We start from the raw sequence: 18,977 nt of genomic DNA, 5'->3' as shown, positions 1-18,977 counted from the left end.
CTACTGATTGGCGCCAATAGGACAACTGCCATGACAAGTTTTTTTTCTTCGCTGCTAAAACTGCAATGCCAAGTTTGAGATTTTATTTCCCTGCTACAACTGCCATGGCAAGTTATGTACAGTGTGCTTGTTTTCCCTATATATATAGTGGCTTCATGAGCTTTGCTTCTTACACAGCAGCCTTTGGTCGTATCTCAGTATCTCAGTGCTTACATTCCAAAAATTCAAGGTCAGACTTTTTTCTCATTTGCATTTGCTTGAAAATTGAAATGCCAGGCCCTTGCTTTCTGTTCTGCATTCTGTTTACTTAATTTTTTTTAGCTCAGTTATTTACTTTGGAGAATTGGTTTTTCTTTATGCTATTATTAATATCAATTTGTACGTTGAATCTGCAGCAGTTGCCATCAACATTACGAAAATGGTTAAGACAATTCAATTGTATGGATTTTCCTCCAGCGAGTCTCCAGCAGCAGTGACAGAATTTCTGGAGGCATATACTGGAAAAGGAACTGTTCATGCTATAAAGTTTCTTCCTCCCAAAGATGGAAAATCAAGAACACTTGCCATAGTTCAGTTCACAGATGCAAAATTTGCTGGTATCATAATTCCATTAGCCGATGCTCGAAGCCTGTGGTACAATAAATCTTATCTGAAAGCTAGAAAAGCGAAGTTTGACATGGTGCCCAACTCAGAAATCTTTGAGCACTGCATGGAACTTGTACAACTTCACTTGGGATGCCAGATTTCTGAGGAACAGTTTTCTGTACTTTGGGCAAGATCGGATGTTTTGGTGAAATTTGGGGTGGGACTTAAGAACATCTACTTGTTCTTCTCTTATGATTCGGTTGATCACAAGCTTGAGATCACCTCTGAAAATGTTAGCCAGATTGAGCTACATCATCCACGCGGTCAACTTACAAAGTTTCTTCTCATCCAGGTTTGCCCAACAGATAAAATTTAAATGAAAAACATGGATAACTGTTTTAAGTTCTACTAGGTTGCGCATATTTACCAATTGCTAACATTTTTCTCTTCCTCTCTTCTTTCTCTTGCTAGTTAATTGGTGCTCCTCGGATTTTTAAGAAAGCTTCCGGAAGGCGGTGGGTTCGAGGAGTTGATTTCACTCCTACTTGCTGCATTGGGCAATCTTCTGCTGTATGTTTGGAGCTTCCACCAAGTTGCGAGCTTCCGAATCTACGCAGTAGTTTCGTTCATTATAAAGAAAACGAAGGACCGTTCTTTCTGGAGAGAGGTAACACTTTGTCCTGTAATTTAGATAATTGTCAGCTGTGTCATTAAATTCGGAGAGTTGGTTTCAAACTCCCTTTTGAAATTCTTGCTTGCTTTCAGTAGTAATTAAGCCTTTGCCTTTTCCAGTAATTTATGCAAAGAGAAGTTGTAATGAGTTCTGAGTCATTCGTTTCTATTTGTACTTTGAAACAGCTAGAAAATTGAAGCTTCAAAACTTTGAACATAGCATGGAACTTGTCAAGCTGCACTTGGGATGCCTGATTTCTGAGGGACAGTTTTCTGTGCTTTGGACAGCATTGGATGTTTCAGTGAAATTCGGGAAGGAATTTAAAAATATTTACTTATTGTTATCTCTTGATGCTGTTGAATACAAGCTAGAGATCTCCTCTGAAAGTATTCGCCAGATTGAGCTACATCATCCACATGGCCAACTTCCAAACTTTCTTCTAATCCAGGTATGCCAGTTAAACTACAGAATTTGTGAATCATGACTTTGCATTTTGCCATGAAATATACAAATAAGATGTTTTCCAATTGCAGCAGATACTTGAATAAGATGTTTTCCATTCACTAGTTCCTACATGATAATCTGATCTCATGTCAAATTTCTCAAACACTACAACTTCATTGTTTCGGCGCAGAGACTTTGAATGTTGTTGAGACAGACTATTGTGTTCCTTATAGCATAGCAGAATTACTATATTATGTCTGGAACTTAGGGCAAATGACTAACATTGTGCTCCTCCTTTCTTCTTTTTCTTGCTAGTTACTTGGTGCCCCTCGGATTTTCAAGAAAGCTTCTCAAAATGGCTGGGTTCGAGAAGTTGATTTCACTCCTTCACGCTGCATTGGGCAATCTTCTGTTGTATGTTTGGAGCTTCCACCTACTTGTGAGCTTCCAAATCTACGCAAGATTTATGCTCATTATAAAGAAAATGAAGGGCAGTTGGTTCTGGAGAGAGGCAACACTTTCTCCTGTACTTCAGATCTGGTTCCTATCGTGGGTCCACCCCTTGGCATTAACTTGCCATACAAAATCCTTTTTAAGATCAATTCCTTGGTTCAGCATGGATGTGTTCCTGGACAAGCACTTGATGTTAAGTTTTATGAGCTAGTGGATCCTAGCATAATAAGAATTGAATATATAGAGTGTGCCCTGGACAAGCTGTTTCGGTTAAAAGGGTGCTGCTATGAGCCAGTGAGTTGGCTTACTGAGCAGTACAGGGAGTACATGGCATGCAAGCGAATTCCTCAGTCGCCAGCTATTTCTTTAGATGATGGGATGGTGTATGTGCACAGGGTTCAAGTAACACCATCGAAAGTTTATTTCTGTGGTCCAGAGGCAAATGTATCCAATCGTGTTTTACGAAATTATCCTGAAGATGTTGATAATTTCCTTCGTGTTTCTTTCGTGGATGAGGACATGGGTAAGATGCGTTCAGGAGATTTATGTCCACGGACAAATTCTACAACTTCTACAGAAGAGGAAAGGAGAACTGGAGTTTATGAAAGGATACTTTCTACTCTAAGAAATGGCATAGTCATTGGTGAAAAGAAGTTTGAGTTTCTTGCCCATTCGTCTAGTCAATTACGAGAGCATTCTGTGTGGATGTTTGCTTCTAGAAGTGAGTTGACTGCACAAGACATCAGAAATTGGATGGGTGATTTTAGTGACATAAAAAATGTAGCAAAACATGCTGCCAGGTTGGGTCAGGCTTTCAGCTCTTCAAGGGAGACTTTTGATGTTGGTGAGGATGAGATCGAATTCATTCCTGATGTAAAAACAGAAAGAGGTGGAGTTAAATATTGTTTTTCGGATGGAATTGGGAAGATATCTGCGGAGTTTGCTGGAAGAGTGGCAAGCAAGTGCGGCAAAAGTACTACTCCATCCGCCTTTCAAATTCGACTCGGTGGCTATAAAGGTGTTGTGGCAGTTGATCCTACATTGTCAAAGAAGTTGGCACTGCGAGATAGCATGTGCAAGTACCAATCCAACAACACAAAACTAGATGTTCTGGCATGGAGCAGGTACCAACCTTGTTTCCTTAATCGTCAACTGATCACCCTTTTGTCCACCCTCGGAGTCCCCGATCTTGTTTTCGTGAAAAAGCAAAACGAGGCTTTGAAACAATTGGAAGGTGTTTTGGCTGACCCATCAAGAGCACTGGAAGCACTTGAAATGATATTCCAAGGAGAGGTCACCGACGTTTTAAAGGAAATGCTTGCGTGTGGTTATGAGCCAGATGCAGAACCATTTCTGTCATTGATGCTACAAGCATTCTGTGCATCCAAGCTTGTGGAGTTGCGGACCAAGACGAGGATATTTGTTCCAAATGGAAGATCCTTGATGGGATGCCTAGATGAAACCGGGACATTGGAATATGGTCAAGTATTTGTGCAGTGTTCTCAACGTGTCGTCTTCGGTGGCAATAGCAATAGCAGCGCTACTTCAAGCGAAGACAATTTCATTGTTGAGGGAAACGTAGTGGTTGCTAAAAACCCCTGTTTACATCCAGGAGATGTTCGTGTTCTTAGGGCTGTGAACGTGCTCGCCTTGCACCACATGGTGGATTGTGTAGTCTTCCCTCAAAAAGGAAACAGGTTAGCAACTTTGTCGAATCTTTTAGTTGTTGAAATTTTAAATTTGTTTCAGATTGCACCTGCAAGAATTAGTGTTTCTCTGTTTCACATTAATTTGTTGACTTTAAACTATTCACGTACTGACTATGTTTCTTTCCTTGTGTTGTATTAGGCCTCATCCGAATGAATGCTCTGGAAGTGACTTGGACGGAGATTTTTACTTTGTCAGTTGGGACCCTGATCTGATTCCTCCTCGGCAAGTTCGACCCATGAAGTATATCCCAGCACCAACTATTGAATTGGGTCATGATGTGACAATGGAGGTATTTCTCAATTCATCAAGTAAAATATAGTCAATGATATTTGAAAGATATATACTTCACTTGTCGAATCTTGTCTCAGAGTTATTCATTGCGTTCTGTTGTGTTTGTTACAGGAGGTTGCAGAGTCATTTACCAACTACATAGTGAACGACAACTTGGGGATCATTTGTAATGCACATACTGTCTTTGCAGACAGAGAGCGACAGAAGGCTACCAGTGCTCCATGTATCAAGCTCGCCAAGCTCAGCTCGCATGCTGTTGACTCTCCGAAAACTGGTGTGGTAGTGGAAGTGCCACACTGTCTACGTGTCGACAAATACCCAGATTTCATGGAGAAGGGTGACAAACTCACCTACGAATCAAAACGTGTGATTGGGAGGCTTTTCCGACAGGTGAAACATGTTGAGCTTGCATCAGATTCACCTTCAAACTCGGGCTCAATTAAATCCTTCACCATGGAAGTTGCTATGAAGTTTTATGACCCTGATATGGAGGTAGATGGATTTGAAGACTACATCAAAGATGCTATCAATTACAAAATTGAGTATGACTACAAGCTGGGAAACCTGATGGATTACTACGGCTACAAAACTGAAGCCGAAATACTAAGTGGGAGCATCACTGCAGTATCAAAAAATTTCAACTGGGGAAAAGACTTGGAGTCTATTCATTACGCTATAAAGGCATTGAGAAAGGAAGCTAGGACCTGGTTTGATGAGAAGCTGGGAATGCAGTCAGATATGAAGCCTGATATCAATGATGTACAAGCAGCAAAAGCATCAGCTTGGTACCATGTTACATATTATCCTGATTACTGGGGTCGCTGCAACAAGGGAATGGAAAGGGATCATTTCCTGAGCTTTCCATGGTGTGTGTTTGACAAGCTCATCCAGATCAAGAGGAGAAACTCTTCGCTTAAGTAATCATTGAAGCGCCATGACATTTGACAAAGTCAGCATTGGGAGTTTGTTGGAAAATTGAAATACATTCTTAGCTAGCTGTTTGTGTTTTCCCTTAGAACTAAGTACATAAATATGATTTGTAATGTTTTATTTAAGCTGTTGAAGTGTGTATGTAAGTAATTTAGTTTATTAGAATTGCTTTCTGACTGATTGTAATTGGATACCTTGTAATTAGCTTCATTGTTTCTATATTTCCATATTCACAATCCTGTAAACACTATATATAAATATATAAATATTATATGCATACCTCCTTTGTTGTGGTGTGAGTGAAGTTCATTCAATTCTCAAAACTTAGTTTCCAACTGCCCCAAATGTTTGGTTTGATCAGGTTTTCTGCACCCAAAAAGAAGGAGATAATAATTAATTAATCAAATTAAAGTAAATTAAATCTCAGTCAGGTTTTCTTCACTTAGATGTGAAATTGCAAAGTCTCGTGCAAAATTCAAAACACACTTTTAATCAATTAAAATTCAAAGACGAAAATATTAATTTCTTTGAAGCCAATTTAATTTCTTCCCTCCAAGTTCCAACTCCCAATTCATAAACATACCGACCTGACTGATCCCGAACTCATCCGCCCGGGGCCGAAATTGCAAGGCGTGCCGTGCCGAGACGAAGCCTATCGAATACCTTCTTCCCGGTTTCGTTCTCTTCAATTCGGTCCCTCACTTCAACGGCCAGCTGAGACGTTGCCACTATTGCTCGAGCTGGACTGGGATTTTTTATTTGTTTTTATTTGTTTTTACTTCCTTCCTCATCCCTGTCAACCCTCCCCACATCTCCCTCATCTTGACCAACCCCACCGCCCCACCATCACAGACCCAAACCCCACATCCTATTTCACTCTTTCATTTTATTCCCTCCTCTGTTTCTTCTAGGGCTGGCATTTTGGACCAACCAAACTCATTTACCGACCAAACCGAATCGGACTGGCTCTTTTCTCCATTTTCTCTACACTGATGCTCAAATATTCAGAATAATGAATCAGATACAACAAGGGCGTTTAAGAAATATTTTAAAATATTTTCCTACTACATTTATGTGTACATGTTTATTTTCATCAACATTTACAACTCAGAAAACCTCTTAAAATTCAGAATTACAGACAAATTGAACAATTGCCCTCAAATGAAATTGAATAATTTCCCTAGAAATGAAATTGAATAATTTCCCTAAAATGAAATTGAATAATTACCCTAAGATGATGAACGAACACTAACCCTAAGATAAAGGTTCTGGCGCTTCATACCTTGGATCGCATCCCTAATGGCCATCCGTTCCTGAAGGTAACGAATCCGGACGGAGGACCAGGACCTGCCGGCGTCACTTGCAGTCATTGATGATCTTCGATTCTACGATCTCACCCAAGGGAGAAAAATCCCTCGCCGGTGAAACATTGTGGGCGGCGGGCGATCCCGGTTAATAATAATCGGAACCCAATCTCGGTATTCATATTTGTTTTAAAAAAACCGAGTACCGCGGCGATGATATACTCATTTTTATTTTTTTTTAAACCGCGTCTAGCCGTGCAGAATCTGCAGATATACTATTTATAATAAAAAATAGATGACTGCTTACTACGCTAGCGATTCGGTACCACGTGTCAATAAAAGTATAGCCGTGCGGTTATACTACTTATAAAAACAGCTAAAACAAGGTACCCATAACCCCGTGCGGTTATAATCTTTTTTTTTTTAAATCCCGAGTATAGCCGGGCGGCTATACTATTTTTTATAATTAAAAAAAACGGTAGTATAGCCCGGGGGCTATACTATTTAAAACAAAAAAACAAAAAAAAAGGGACCCCAGTAAAGCTGACCAGCTGTACTCATTTATTTTTAAAAAAAATTCCAAGTATAGCCGATCGGCTATACTATTTATAAATTAATAAAAAAGGCTCCCACCTAACGATTCGGCGCCACGTGTTCAAAAAGCGACCCCAAGTAAAGACGCCCAGCTATACCCAAATTTTTTTAATAAAAAATTTCGATTACAGCCGCACGACTAGACTATTTTTTTTTGAAAAAAATATGACCGCCTAGTAGTTCAGCATTACGTGTAAAAAAAGTATAGCTGCACGGCTATACGATTTTTATTATAAAAATTTAAAAGAAAAGGACTCATCTAGTTGCATTAGTTTATATTTTATAGATATTTATTTGGTAATTTTGACATCTCCAAAGCAGATATTGAATCAATCAATTTTAGAGTTCAATTTTTTTTTCCTTCTTTTTTTGTGGGAATGTTTGCCTTTGGTCTATCTCATTCTCTCGAGTGCTACTAAATTCTGTTACTGCACATATTATTTGTTGTAGGGAATTACATGCTGAGTTGGAGTGTTATTGGTAATTTCTTCACATTTTAAACAACACTTTACATGAAAAATACTATCACCTCGCTTACTACTATACCCATAAATCTTTGTTTGAAATTGTTGTTCTGGTTGGCAAAGAGGTTGCAAAATCACCATCTTGCATTTTTGTTACAACAAATAAGAAATAATCTTAGCTCTCACATTCTTTCATAGTTAGTAAAACACGGAACGAGAAAAACATGAATAAAATAAGTACGTGTTTTATTAGGCAATATTTTGGCAAATTACAAATGATAAGTTCAACCACTGCATAATATTTTAATATGGTTTATTTTAAATAAATTAATACACATGATTTTTATTAAACATGAAAAATACTTATGTATGTGTACAATTCAAGTATTAAACGTGAAAATGCTAAATTATTTATACGGGTAATAATTTTGAAAAAGTAAAAACTCAAAAGGGGACAATAAAGACTCGGGTAATGGCCTAATAATAATGGATAATATTCTAAACTACTCTGATCGATAAACAAAAATTGGAAAAAAAAACAATTAAAAAAAAAAATCAAAGTATGTATGTAAAGAGTATAGCCACTCGGCTATACTATTTATTTTTTAAAAATAAAATAAATTCGACTCCAGTAAAGCCGCACGGCTGTAGCATTCGGAGTATAGCCGCGTGGCTATACTCCGAATTTAAAAAATAAATAAATAAAAATACTTTTTAAAAAAAAAAAAAAAAAGAGGACCCGCCTAGCGATTCGGTGCCACGTATCAAACGAGGTATAGCTGTGCCGCTATACTATTTATATATTTTTTTTAAACTAAAAATGAGGAAGGAAATGGAGAGCATTGGAAAGTTTTGGCTGGTAAATTGGCAGTAAGTGAAGTGGTACATGCAGAAGTCGTTTGGTACGGCTGATTGTCATGGACTGTATTAAATCTTGGAACTGTCTAATTTGTCTAAGTTGAATTAAGTATTGACCTATGTTTGGTGCCACGCTGGACTAAGAACTTGGATTGTAAAAATATTGAAGACCTATATTTGGTAATGTGTTGGACTAAAAAATAATTATTGTAAGGCTAAAATTTTTGAATTTTTTTAAACGCTAAAATTATCTTAAACAAAAAATAAAAAATCATCATATTTAGGCCCGACCCAAACCCAACCTCCTCTTTTCTTTTTTTTTCGTTAATCAGAAACCCAACCTCCCCATTCTTTTCATCTTTTTTTTTTCTCTCTATTTGTTTTCTTTAATAAAAAAATCTCCCTCATTCTCTATCTCTCCCATCGCAACTCACTTCCACATCCCTTTTTTCTTTTTCTTTTTTCTTTAATCATAAACCTTCCTCATTCTCTCTCTCATTCCCGTTGGAACCCACCTCTACATCCCTTTTTTCCCCAATTCTTCTTCTCCCCCTTTGACTCCGTTTTACGTTCTCCCGCACACGTCCTCTTCGATCTTGTCCAGCCAGTGATTTGGGTTTGTTTGGTTGCAAAAATTAGGTAACCTCATGGTGGTGGTTTGACGGTTTGACTGTGGTGATGTTTTTTTTTGGGGGGGTGTGTGTGGTCGATTCAGGCCAAGGATCTTACTTTAGTGAATATGGTTTACAAAAAACCCAAATCAAGAAAATCCAATTCCATGTGAAGAAGAAGAAGAAACACGTTTAGTTCGGACTCACGTGTTCGATTTAGCGAGGGCGCTATATTGCGAACCACTTTTCAATCTCGCTAAGTTAGAGGAGCGAGTGAGGAGTTTTGTTTACTGTTTGACTATATAATCTCTACCAAACATGGGTTTCAAGCACTATTTAAGCCAGTGCAGTCCAATAAGGCCTACCAAACACAGCCACATAGGCAATGCTAATGCGGGGTAAAATGGTAAAATAGTTGTTGTGACTTGGCTGGCCCAAATAAAGCCCATAAAACAGTCCATATAAGATACATGCCATGGACTTCTCACCACTTTTATTATAAAATATAAAAAAATTGAACTTAGGCATTAGGATTTAGGCCCAAAAATTGCACTAATGGTTGGTCGTCTGTACTGTGTATTTCCTATCTTTTTTTATACAAGTAATATTCAAGGAGAGGGGGATCGAATTTAGAACATCATGTGCAAAAATAAATGTTCTTAATCACTTGAATTACAAATCTAGTTAAATATATTTTCAAACGGCCTAATAAATTTAAAATAAAAATGAAAACTTCTTGTCATGCATGCATGACTTCAATTGTAAAGTGTCCTCTCAAATATACAGTGCTAGTTTCTGATATACAACGGCCGATACTATATTATAATGGGTCTTAATCTGGTACACAGTTTTCCCATTTGTGCACCAAGGTCCAAGCACATAGTTTGGGGTTAGCCATAAACATCCCCATAAGAAAATAAGAAAGTTTGGGTTAGAGAATTTACAATAGGATTGACAATGGTTTTATTTTGTGCGTGTTTACGCTAATGAAAGTAATTTTTATTTAATTCTTTCTTTTAGTCATTTGAGGTAATTAGGTATGGACTTTTAAAGCCAAGTGACGCATTTTAACTTTTGTTTGTGAATTGATCTGTTTGTATTGATTGAATCAGTCGAGAATTATACAGTACATTCCATCGTATATCATGCTTCATAACACAAGTTTAACCAGCAAACTCACAACTTTGTAACAAAAACAATTAATTACGTATGCTGATGTGGCATTGATGACATGGCACTTTCTCCGTTATCATTGACTAGTCATGCTAAACGGTTCAACCAATGGCAACCTTTCTATATTTCGAGTATAGGCATGTGACTTTTTGCCTGAAAAAAAAATGTACCAATCATGTTATATTGTAGGGCTCTACCCTTAATATAATTTTCTTTAATTTATATGGAGATTAAAAAAAAATAAAAAAAATAACTTTTTAATATTATTGATTCGCTACTCAGTCAGTCAGATTCTCAATTAGGCATGTGAGCTGTTGGGGAAGAAAAATTAAAATAATTGCATGTGACTTGCGAGTCCCCAAAAAATTCATGATATTAGGCAGAATATTAATTTTGTTTTTATTTTTTCAAAGAGTACCTTAAATTTTGGGAGACTTCCCATGTGGCCTATGATGCTACAGGAGGGGGCAAATCAAAATTCAATTGTTTGCAGTTGGACTTTGGTTGATCCATTAAATACATTCAATTTTGACATGCTAATTTTTAATCTTCCGAGTACGCCATTTGGTTAGTATAATACCCAATACACATGTGATATGGGAAAATATTTTTTATTTTCAATATATATAAAATATAAAAATAAAATATTTCTCCATATTTTATGTATATTGGATATTCACCAACCAGCTGGTGTATCTGGAACGTACAAAAATTTATCTCATATTACCTAAAAAAAGTTCAGTATTATCCAAATCCAAACCGTCTTAATGTTGTCTTATTAGTGTTTGTAATTACACAAAGCAAACCATCTTCTTCTGGGAATTTAAGCTCAAAGCAAACGAAGCAGACGACATATGTGTAAGACACGGAGAAAAATAGGGAGCCTCTCAACTGCTCCATTATTTATAACACTAAATTTATTATGTTGGAAAACTGGGAAGTCTTTTTAAGTCATTCCAAATTTTTGGATGAAGCCTTAAAATTTGTACGTGTTTGAAGACTAAACAATACAAGGGGACAAAACAGAGACCCAATAATTCTTAGGGAGTGGGCGCGCGCCTGTTTTCCACTCCATGTGAGTCCGGACCAGTTCAACCCCTACAACTTACTAGTCTCACTTTGATGGCGACGAGTTTTGGATTTTGATCCTATTATTTATACTTTTTAAATTTTAAATTTCAATTGCTTCGTTAAATAGCCAGTAAGTCGCCAAAGTAGTGGTTAGATGATTAAAGATATTTGAGAATGGTTTAGGGAGTTCAAAATAAATCAGCTCCTCAAATGATTTATATGTTGGGGATAAAGAGAGTAGTTAGCTGATTAGATTAGTTTGTCATTAGTTACTCTTGTAAGTAATTAGTTAGAACTGTTGTTCTCAATTAATTAATTAATGAGAATCACAATTTCCTTTAGGGGATGCTAGCAACCTTCTTTCTAACATTCTCGTTTTTAGTAATGACTAGTGTAGTGGTTTGGAGTATTTACTCCCTCAGGCAAGGTCCTGGGTTCGAGTCCTAACATCTGTGTTGTGTGTGTGAGTTTAATATGCTATCGCCCCTTTCAATAGGAAAGGACCTCAAAAAAAAAAAAAAAAAAAAAAAAAAAATAATGTTATTAATGAATGAGACCAACTAGCTTTTATTTTTCAAGTTTATTTTCTTATTTTCTTATGTGACATAAAATAATAATAAAATATTTGAAAATTCAATTAAGAAAATAAGAAATAGGATTACAGTATTCAAAAACTAAAATTAAAAAACCCTTATCCCCATCCCGACTCCTTCCAACCGCCACCCACCAACACAAACACAAAGTTCATCCTCCTCCATCTCCCCACCCCCCACACCACCCCCCCCCCCCCCCCCCCACATCAATCCACAAACCCAACACAAATGTTGGAAGCCCACACCCGCTATGGTTGCTGTTCTTCATCGCCTTCTTCACACTCCCGTTAACTCTCTCTCATCACCACCATCCCCCAAACTCTCCTCAACTCCTCTCTTACCCCCTCTATTGTGAATCTCAAAACTAAAACTCATGAGAAGCTGGAGAACCTTAGAGAAAATTGAAGTATTGCCGCTCACACTATGGTTCTTCTTATGAGAAAGTAAGAAGGGGCCTTTAATGGCAATTCTGAAATTGTGGTTGGGTTGGGTTATTTGGTGGAGGCCAGAAGAAGTCGGGATGGGTGGGGTTTAGGGTTTTTAATTTTTAATTTTTGAGTACTGTAATCCTATTTTTTACTTTTTAAATTGAATTCCAAATATTTTATGCCACATAAAGAAAAATAAATTAATAAACTTGAAAAATAAAAGCTAGTTGGTCTCATTCATTAATGACATTGTTTTATGTGTAAGAAAGTAACATATATTATTAATAAAAAAAAGAATGTCCAAAAGAGAATGTTAGAGCGAAAATTGCTAGCATTCATTTGCTTTTTTTATTCTAAATTTTATTTTAATGATTGTTGTTGTAAGAGTGTGATATGTCCCTATTAAAGTATAAATAAACGCATCAAAACTGCGACATTTAGATTTCTTTAAAATAGTTGTTATTATGTTTACTTATCCGTGGAATTAGGATCAATCTTTTGTATGGGTTGAATAATATGATTTTTTATATTTATATATCTATATTTTTGTTAATTTTTCAACACCTTTATCTTAGTCTATAGTAGTCATGAAATGTACGTTTCAATAACATAAGTATTCCACTATAACAACAAAATATGATACGTATATAGTCATCATGCACTTATCCAATCTCTAAGAAAGAAAAGTAAATAAAACATTGTTTCTTCGACATGTAATTTCAATTATATCGTTTTAACTAACAAAGAAAAGTAAATAAAACATACTTATCCTATCTCTAAAAAAGCATAAAGCAGCTCTCGGGTAACTTTCCCTTGCGGCTCGTGCTGTCACACCCGAAAGACAAAAGGAAAAAAAAAAGAACACATATTTTGAAGTTATGAGCTATGGTAAGTAAGCATCGTCGTCATTAAGGTGGCATGGCATGTTATATTATTATATAACAAACAAAAAAAAAAATAGAAAAAAAAAATAGAAAGCATGCCCATGATTCCTACACGTGAGCATGTTCTCTTGAAGTCAACTTCCAACCAACCCAATGAATTCTCGCCGCGTGGACTGAACAAATAACAAAGGCTAACAAGGGTTGTTGGGGAAACGACACAGAAACTCTCTAACAAATCCGTCTCAGAAGGCGACGTGAATGTCGTACGCACTCACGGCACTAGCTTAGCTTGGCTTGGCCTGCCCTCATAGAATATACCTGCATAACATCACACCATACATAGTACCACCGCAACTCTTTTAGGACCTACCCAATATAGAATACTCGTCCTTCTATTATTTTTTATTTTTTTATTTTTTATTTTTGTTTTTATTTTTATTTTTTTTGGTGAAACATCAAACTTCCTTTCGTTATTTCCAAACGGTACCCATCAGTGCCTCTATTTTCTATATATAGGCAGTTGGTGTTTTTGCCAACCCATCCTCTCTCTATTTCTGCCTCCAAACGTGAAGTTACACAGAGGCCTCATTATATAAAAACCCAGTTAGTTCCAACCATTGCATTTCTTTGAAAACCTGCAATACTTATTCATCGTAACTCATAAGTTTATTTTGGTATTCGGATAATAACAGAACAAAAACAAACCCCTATAATTCATATTTTTTAAAGCAAACCTTTTTTCTTGATCCTACCCTCTTTGTAGTTTGGTTCAGAATTGTGTTAATTAAGAAGCCCTTCTTTTTTCCACTTGTAATTGCAAACCATAAGTTGGAAGACATGGCTTGTTTGGTTGCTCGGACGGGAAGGGAATTGCAGAGGTACAACATGGGCCGCCGACAGGTCGTAGGGTGAGGTTCTTTTTATTTTCTTTTTGAGCTTTTCTTGACAAGGCTTTTATTATGTTGAAAAAAGTTGGTGGCTGTGACGACTCCTCCAATTCATTCTCATCATCATGGGGGTGGGCTCAAGAGTCCCTCTCAAATGGAACCCATGTGTATTTTAGTCCATTTGGATTATAGCTTTTCTCTCCTTTCTTTTCCAACAATGATTTACTTTTTACCTTGTCTGCCCATATAATTAAACAATTATTGATGTTCTTCTGATCTTCGGTTTGTGCAAGTCAGTATTGATCAGCGAGCTACATATATATTTCTCTGTGATGGTAATAAAAAAATGGCTGAATAATTTATTTATTTGTTTAATGTTGCAGATGCATTCCTTATAGATACAAAAATGGCCGTGATGGTGCGATCAGCGATGAATTGGAAGTGCTTGTGATCACTTCACAGAAAGGCAATGCATTTATGTTCCCTAAGGTATAATTGCTACTTCCAACTCCAAGTCTTCATTTTCTTTCATTTTTATTTACTTTCTCTTCCAATTAAAAAATTCAACTGTATTTTGTTTGATAGGGTGGTTGGGAACTTGATGAATCCGTAGAAGAAGCTGCTTCACGGGAATCACTAGAAGAAGCGGGTGTTGTGGGCAATGTTGAGGTTGGTACTGTTTTTCTTATTCTTTTCTTCGCTTTTGATCGCCACTAAATAATAGAGTTTGTTGCTTTCATGATAAGAATAATAGATTTGCATTTCTGGCAAAGATTTCGACCTAATTTGATGTTGTATATGATGGCAGTGTGAATTGGGAAAATGGAGTTTCATGAGCAAAAGCCAGGAGACATACTATGAAGGGTACATGTTCCCCTTGTTTGTGAAGGAGCAACTGGATCTATGGCCCGAGAAGAACGTTCGGCGAAGAATCTGGGTATGCTGCTGCTCATGCTGTGAACCTTTTTTTTTTTTTTTTAAGTTCAAAGTTTTGGCTAATAGTATTTTCATATACCCTCTTGAAAATGAGTTGTAAAATCTTATATAATCTGAAATTATTTGATATGCAGATGAGTGCTGCGAAAGCTAGAGAAGCTTGTCAGCATTGGTGGATGAAGGAAGCCTTGGACATTTTGGTTGAACGGCTTACCTCAGCACAGAAACAAGAGGAAGAAAATGCACTGGCTTGCTCTTTAAGTTGATTAATTATTAAAAAGTTTCCCATGATTTTGTACATAGACACTGCTGATCAGAAGCAGTTTCCATATACAGCCAGAAGATTGGATTGTATATAGAGCAAACCTCAGGCAGACAAAAAGTGTAAGAAAGGGAAATTAGTTTTAGTTTTGTGTTGTCATTAGGATTTTTTAGTTAGCTCTCCTCACCTTCGGATGAGAGAGCAGATTGATATGTTATAGAAGCAACTGTAGAAAAAGCCAGTTACTTGTCTCATTCATGTTATCAAAAGTACTGCAAATCTAGGAATTGTTGTTGTCGATTCTGTCTGAGCCTAATTACAATTTAAACTTCTGAAAATTGGTAACTAATGCTTCAAAAGAACCTGGACATGCTTACTTACTACTACAAAAAACGAAATAGATGACAGTGATTAACCGTCGTTGTGATGCTTTGAAAACCGTCGTTAAATCGACCAACATCTTTTGGACTACCAAACTACGACGGCTTTTCACCGTCGTTGTTTATCTGTATAGACGACGGTTTTTAGTAAAACCGTAGTTGTTCTGAGGTAAAGACGACAGTTTTTGATTAAAAACCGTCATTGTTTATGGGAAAAGTCGACAGTTTATTAAAAACCGTCGTTATTTATGAGTAAAGACGACAGTTTTTGTTTAAAAGACAACTGTATTTTATTAAAACTGTCGTCATTTGTGGGTAAAGATGTCAATATTTTGTTAAAAAGAGTTGTTGATTGTATATAAAGACGGCGGTATTGTGTTAAAACGGTTATTAATTATATGTACAAACGATAGCTTTTTAAATAAAACCATCGTTTTATTATTTTTAAATCTGTCGTCTAATAAGTTCCCAAGCTATTACATTTTAGTTTTTGGTTTCCTATGATTCTATACAACGATTTTAACTAGAAAACCAATTATATCACTTTTAACGAACATATACACTCAAAAATCATTTCTTTCATAAAACTTGAAGATTCAATAATTATTACATAGTCAACCAATCTTTATTCTATTACATACATACTTCCTACCTATAATTAGAAATAATGGAGCTCACAAATTCCACTAATTTGATCTTAACTTCATCAATTTGTTATTGGGTTGACTTAGCTCGACCTCTTGCACATTTTTCAAGTTGGTGGTGTTAGAAGGACCTGCACGAAAGAGACCCCAATAACCTTAAACATAAACCTGTTTAGCAACAACCTAAACTTGGCAAAAAGATCTATGCAACTTTAGAATGATAGCAGCTTGAGGACTAATCCAGTACTACCTGCTTTACTGAGAGAGAGATTCGGAGAGAAAGTTAATGACATATATACTACCATGTAGGCTTTCATAGTTGTTAGCTTCAGACTTGGTCCTGCCAACAATTTGCCTTCCATCAGCTGCTAATCCAGCAACTACCTGTAATTGGATAACACCATAAAATTAATGCAAACTTATCTGTCAGAACAATCAGCCAGAGTGATTAAGCCAAACTTGATAACCATGTGAGAAAAGAAAACGAAGTTTAGAAGATATAGTCTGGGTGATTAAGCCTAGAACTGAAATGAGCAAGCACAAAGTAAAATGAAAGGAGAGATAAAACTGAAAAGTAATAAAACAGAGGATTTGTTCTGCATTAGAACCAAATTTAACCCACTCAAATGGAACCAAATATATATATATATATAACCAATAGCAATTATCAAATTAAACCAAACAAAACATAAGCCTCATTCAAAACAAAATATTGAATCCAGATGCTAACTTTAACAACAAAGGTCAAGGAATTGTACCTTGGTCAGATATTTTACTCCCCCAAAGGTCAAAGTATTGTAGTTTAGAAATTACCTGAGGAAAATCATTACAAAACATGAAGTTAAGGGTGGACAGTCACAGAAATTCAAGTGTAAAAAAATGTTGAATATGAGGTCCACCAACAATAAAACAGATGCCATGGATTGTGGGATTCCTCCAGTTAAATTGTAAAAGCCCAATTCCCTGTTAAAAAAACATATAGGCATTAACAACTTGGGAACTTAGTTAACAAAAGTACTGTGCTTGATGGGAGGAAAATCATAAACCATTACTCTATGGAATCTTGGTCCAGCCACTCCCCAGCTGTCTATGTATCTAAAAGGAAAATATAAATATAATCAGATTTCCCAACAAAGCAAAAGATATACATACTGAAAGGGCGGTGAAAAATTAAAATTATATCCACATAATTAATAATGTGGTTCCAACTTGCAAGCTCTAGCTATTCTGATAAGCATATATTCATATTCAAATCCAATCCACAAGTTAGACTATTGCTACACAAACCAATCAATTAATTTTACTTGTCAATGCACTTAAGAATTCATATGATTTAAATAAAAATCAAAACATAAACATACATTATATATGAGAGGCACATTCAATTCCAGCAAGTCCACAAGATCCTGCAGACTCCCAAACAAGAGATATGGATCTTATACAGAAGAACAAAAGACAATACAAAAAATATATAAGTTAAATAGTCACCAGTGAATTCATTAAAATAGTAACGGAATCTTACAGAAACTAAACTATCAGTCAAAACTCAAAGAGCAATATAACTGAAATCTCTAAAATCTCTCTGTAATATTAGAATCACAAAAATCTTTAAACATATGAGTGGTAGCGCAGAAAGAAAGAGAGAGCCTTACCTTGAGGTCCGAGATCGAAGAGACGATTTGGAGTTGGGGTCGGGGTCGGCGTCGGAGAGTCGAGGAAAATGAAATGAACCTCTTTGCCGATCTTCTTCTCTAAAAGGCTAGGACCGCGATGACCGTGACAGCGACGAGCAGGCAACGAGAGTGATGACGACGTTCACTCTGTCGATGACACCGATGACCATCACCTTTTCGACTGTCTTTCTGATTCGCTCTCTGGACCTCGAAGAGAAGTTACCCGCGATGACGACTATCCAAAAGATGGCGCCGACGACGATCCAGAAGACGGCGCCGACGTCGATCCTCGTGACGAAGCCGACCGAAGTCCACCTCCTCGTTGCCTCTGTCTCTCTGAGATGTGAGAGTCGGCTTAGAAAAGGTTGAGCTGGGGAGAGAGGGTTTAGGTGCAGAGATGTGATAGAGAGGGAGAGAGAGGGTTTGAACTCCGATAGGGAGAGAGGGCTTCATCGAGAGGGAAGGGAATTTTCATGGAGAGGGAAACTTAACATTGAGCGGGGCGTGAAAAATTAGGTTGAGAAAGACAACTTTAGTTTTTGGTGAAGCTGAGAGGGACAACTTAAGTGAAACAGTGTTTAGCGTGTTTTGGATGCACGTCGGTTCTTCTTGACAACCGACGTGTTTTTGAAATATGTTTTGGATTACCACCGTATTAGATGCCTTAAGACGTCACTTTTATAACCACTGACGGGTTTGTAGCAATTTTAAAACCACGACGCTTTCTTAAAATTTCGACGTCTTTTAAGTGACGTGTTTTTGCAATATTGGCGTAGATTCCAGTACTTGTCTCCATGCTTCCCATCGAAAAGGCCAATGCACGCTGCAAATCCTCATCTTCTTCATCAGTTAAACCAAAGGTCAACAGATTCCCGACGGGAATTAAAACGTGCCAATCATTGCACGACATGTGCTGATTACCAATTGGAGCAGTCAAATTCATTGATAACAGTATAAATCTACGACCTTCAGTCATCAAAGGTAAGGTGACTTAAGCCCAAGAATCGTGTTTCTTGTTTTTCTTTGTTTAACTTGAGCATCATAGGTGAGACATTGCATATAACTTGTAGAATTTGTGTCCCACAATTATAATTAGGCTTAAATGCTAAAAAAGTCTTTGTGTTTTAGC

The 18,977-nt window shown here is 36.8% G+C and overlaps 2 protein-coding genes and 2 long non-coding RNA genes across 9 annotated transcripts; 2 read left to right on the top strand and 2 right to left on the bottom strand.

Annotated features, from left to right (window-relative positions):
* The first annotated feature begins 172 nt into the window (after positions 1–172).
* Positions 173–5,251, top strand: LOC117634456 (probable RNA-dependent RNA polymerase 1). Of its 2 annotated transcripts, none has more exons than XM_034368586.1 (7): positions 173–229; positions 399–937; positions 1,057–1,252; positions 1,444–1,706; positions 2,018–3,852; positions 4,004–4,154; positions 4,268–5,251. In XM_034368586.1, exons 2-7 carry the CDS (start codon positions 419–421, stop codon positions 5,075–5,077), a joined length of 3,774 nt encoding a protein of 1,257 aa, XP_034224477.1. In that variant the 5' UTR covers positions 173–229; positions 399–418; the 3' UTR covers positions 5,078–5,251. The 2 variants fall into 2 exon arrangements, with proteins under 2 accessions (XP_034224477.1, XP_034224485.1); XM_034368594.1 differs by having other exon boundaries at positions 193–229; positions 396–937.
* Positions 3,727–6,620, bottom strand: LOC117634470. 3 transcript variants are annotated; one of them, XR_004586780.1, is made up of 5 exons: positions 6,369–6,620; positions 5,674–6,075; positions 5,367–5,452; positions 3,973–5,068; positions 3,727–3,836 (listed from the first exon to the last, which is right to left on the bottom strand). It is a non-coding gene; the product is annotated as an uncharacterized LOC117634470 (long non-coding RNA). The 3 variants fall into 3 exon arrangements; XR_004586781.1 differs by having other exon boundaries at positions 3,973–5,063; XR_004586783.1 differs by having other exon boundaries at positions 3,791–3,836; positions 4,861–5,068.
* A 6,965-nt stretch (positions 6,621–13,585) lies between these two features.
* On the top strand, positions 13,586–15,454 carry LOC117614863 (nudix hydrolase 17, mitochondrial-like). Of its 2 annotated transcripts, none has more exons than XM_034343784.1 (5): positions 13,586–13,974; positions 14,337–14,442; positions 14,539–14,622; positions 14,762–14,890; positions 15,024–15,454. In XM_034343784.1, exons 1-5 carry the CDS (start codon positions 13,904–13,906, stop codon positions 15,153–15,155), a joined length of 522 nt encoding a protein of 173 aa, XP_034199675.1. In that variant the 5' UTR covers positions 13,586–13,903; the 3' UTR covers positions 15,156–15,454. The 2 variants fall into 2 exon arrangements, with proteins under 2 accessions (XP_034199675.1, XP_034199676.1); XM_034343785.1 differs by lacking the exon at positions 13,586–13,974 and adding an exon at positions 13,995–14,084.
* A 659-nt stretch (positions 15,455–16,113) lies between these two features.
* Positions 16,114–18,344, bottom strand: LOC117615217. 2 transcript variants are annotated; one of them, XR_004583977.1, is made up of 7 exons: positions 17,828–18,344; positions 17,537–17,581; positions 17,228–17,270; positions 17,075–17,138; positions 16,934–16,988; positions 16,426–16,559; positions 16,114–16,306 (listed from the first exon to the last, which is right to left on the bottom strand). It is a non-coding gene; the product is annotated as an uncharacterized LOC117615217 (long non-coding RNA). The 2 variants fall into 2 exon arrangements; XR_004583978.1 differs by having other exon boundaries at positions 17,079–17,138.
* Between the last annotated feature and the right edge of the window lie 633 nt (positions 18,345–18,977).

The sequence above is a fragment of the Prunus dulcis genome, chromosome 1, assembly GCF_902201215.1.
Source record: "Prunus dulcis chromosome 1, ALMONDv2, whole genome shotgun sequence".
Classification (NCBI taxonomy): domain Eukaryota; kingdom Viridiplantae; phylum Streptophyta; class Magnoliopsida; order Rosales; family Rosaceae; genus Prunus; species Prunus dulcis.
This window is presented reverse-complemented; position numbering and strand designations above follow the sequence as displayed.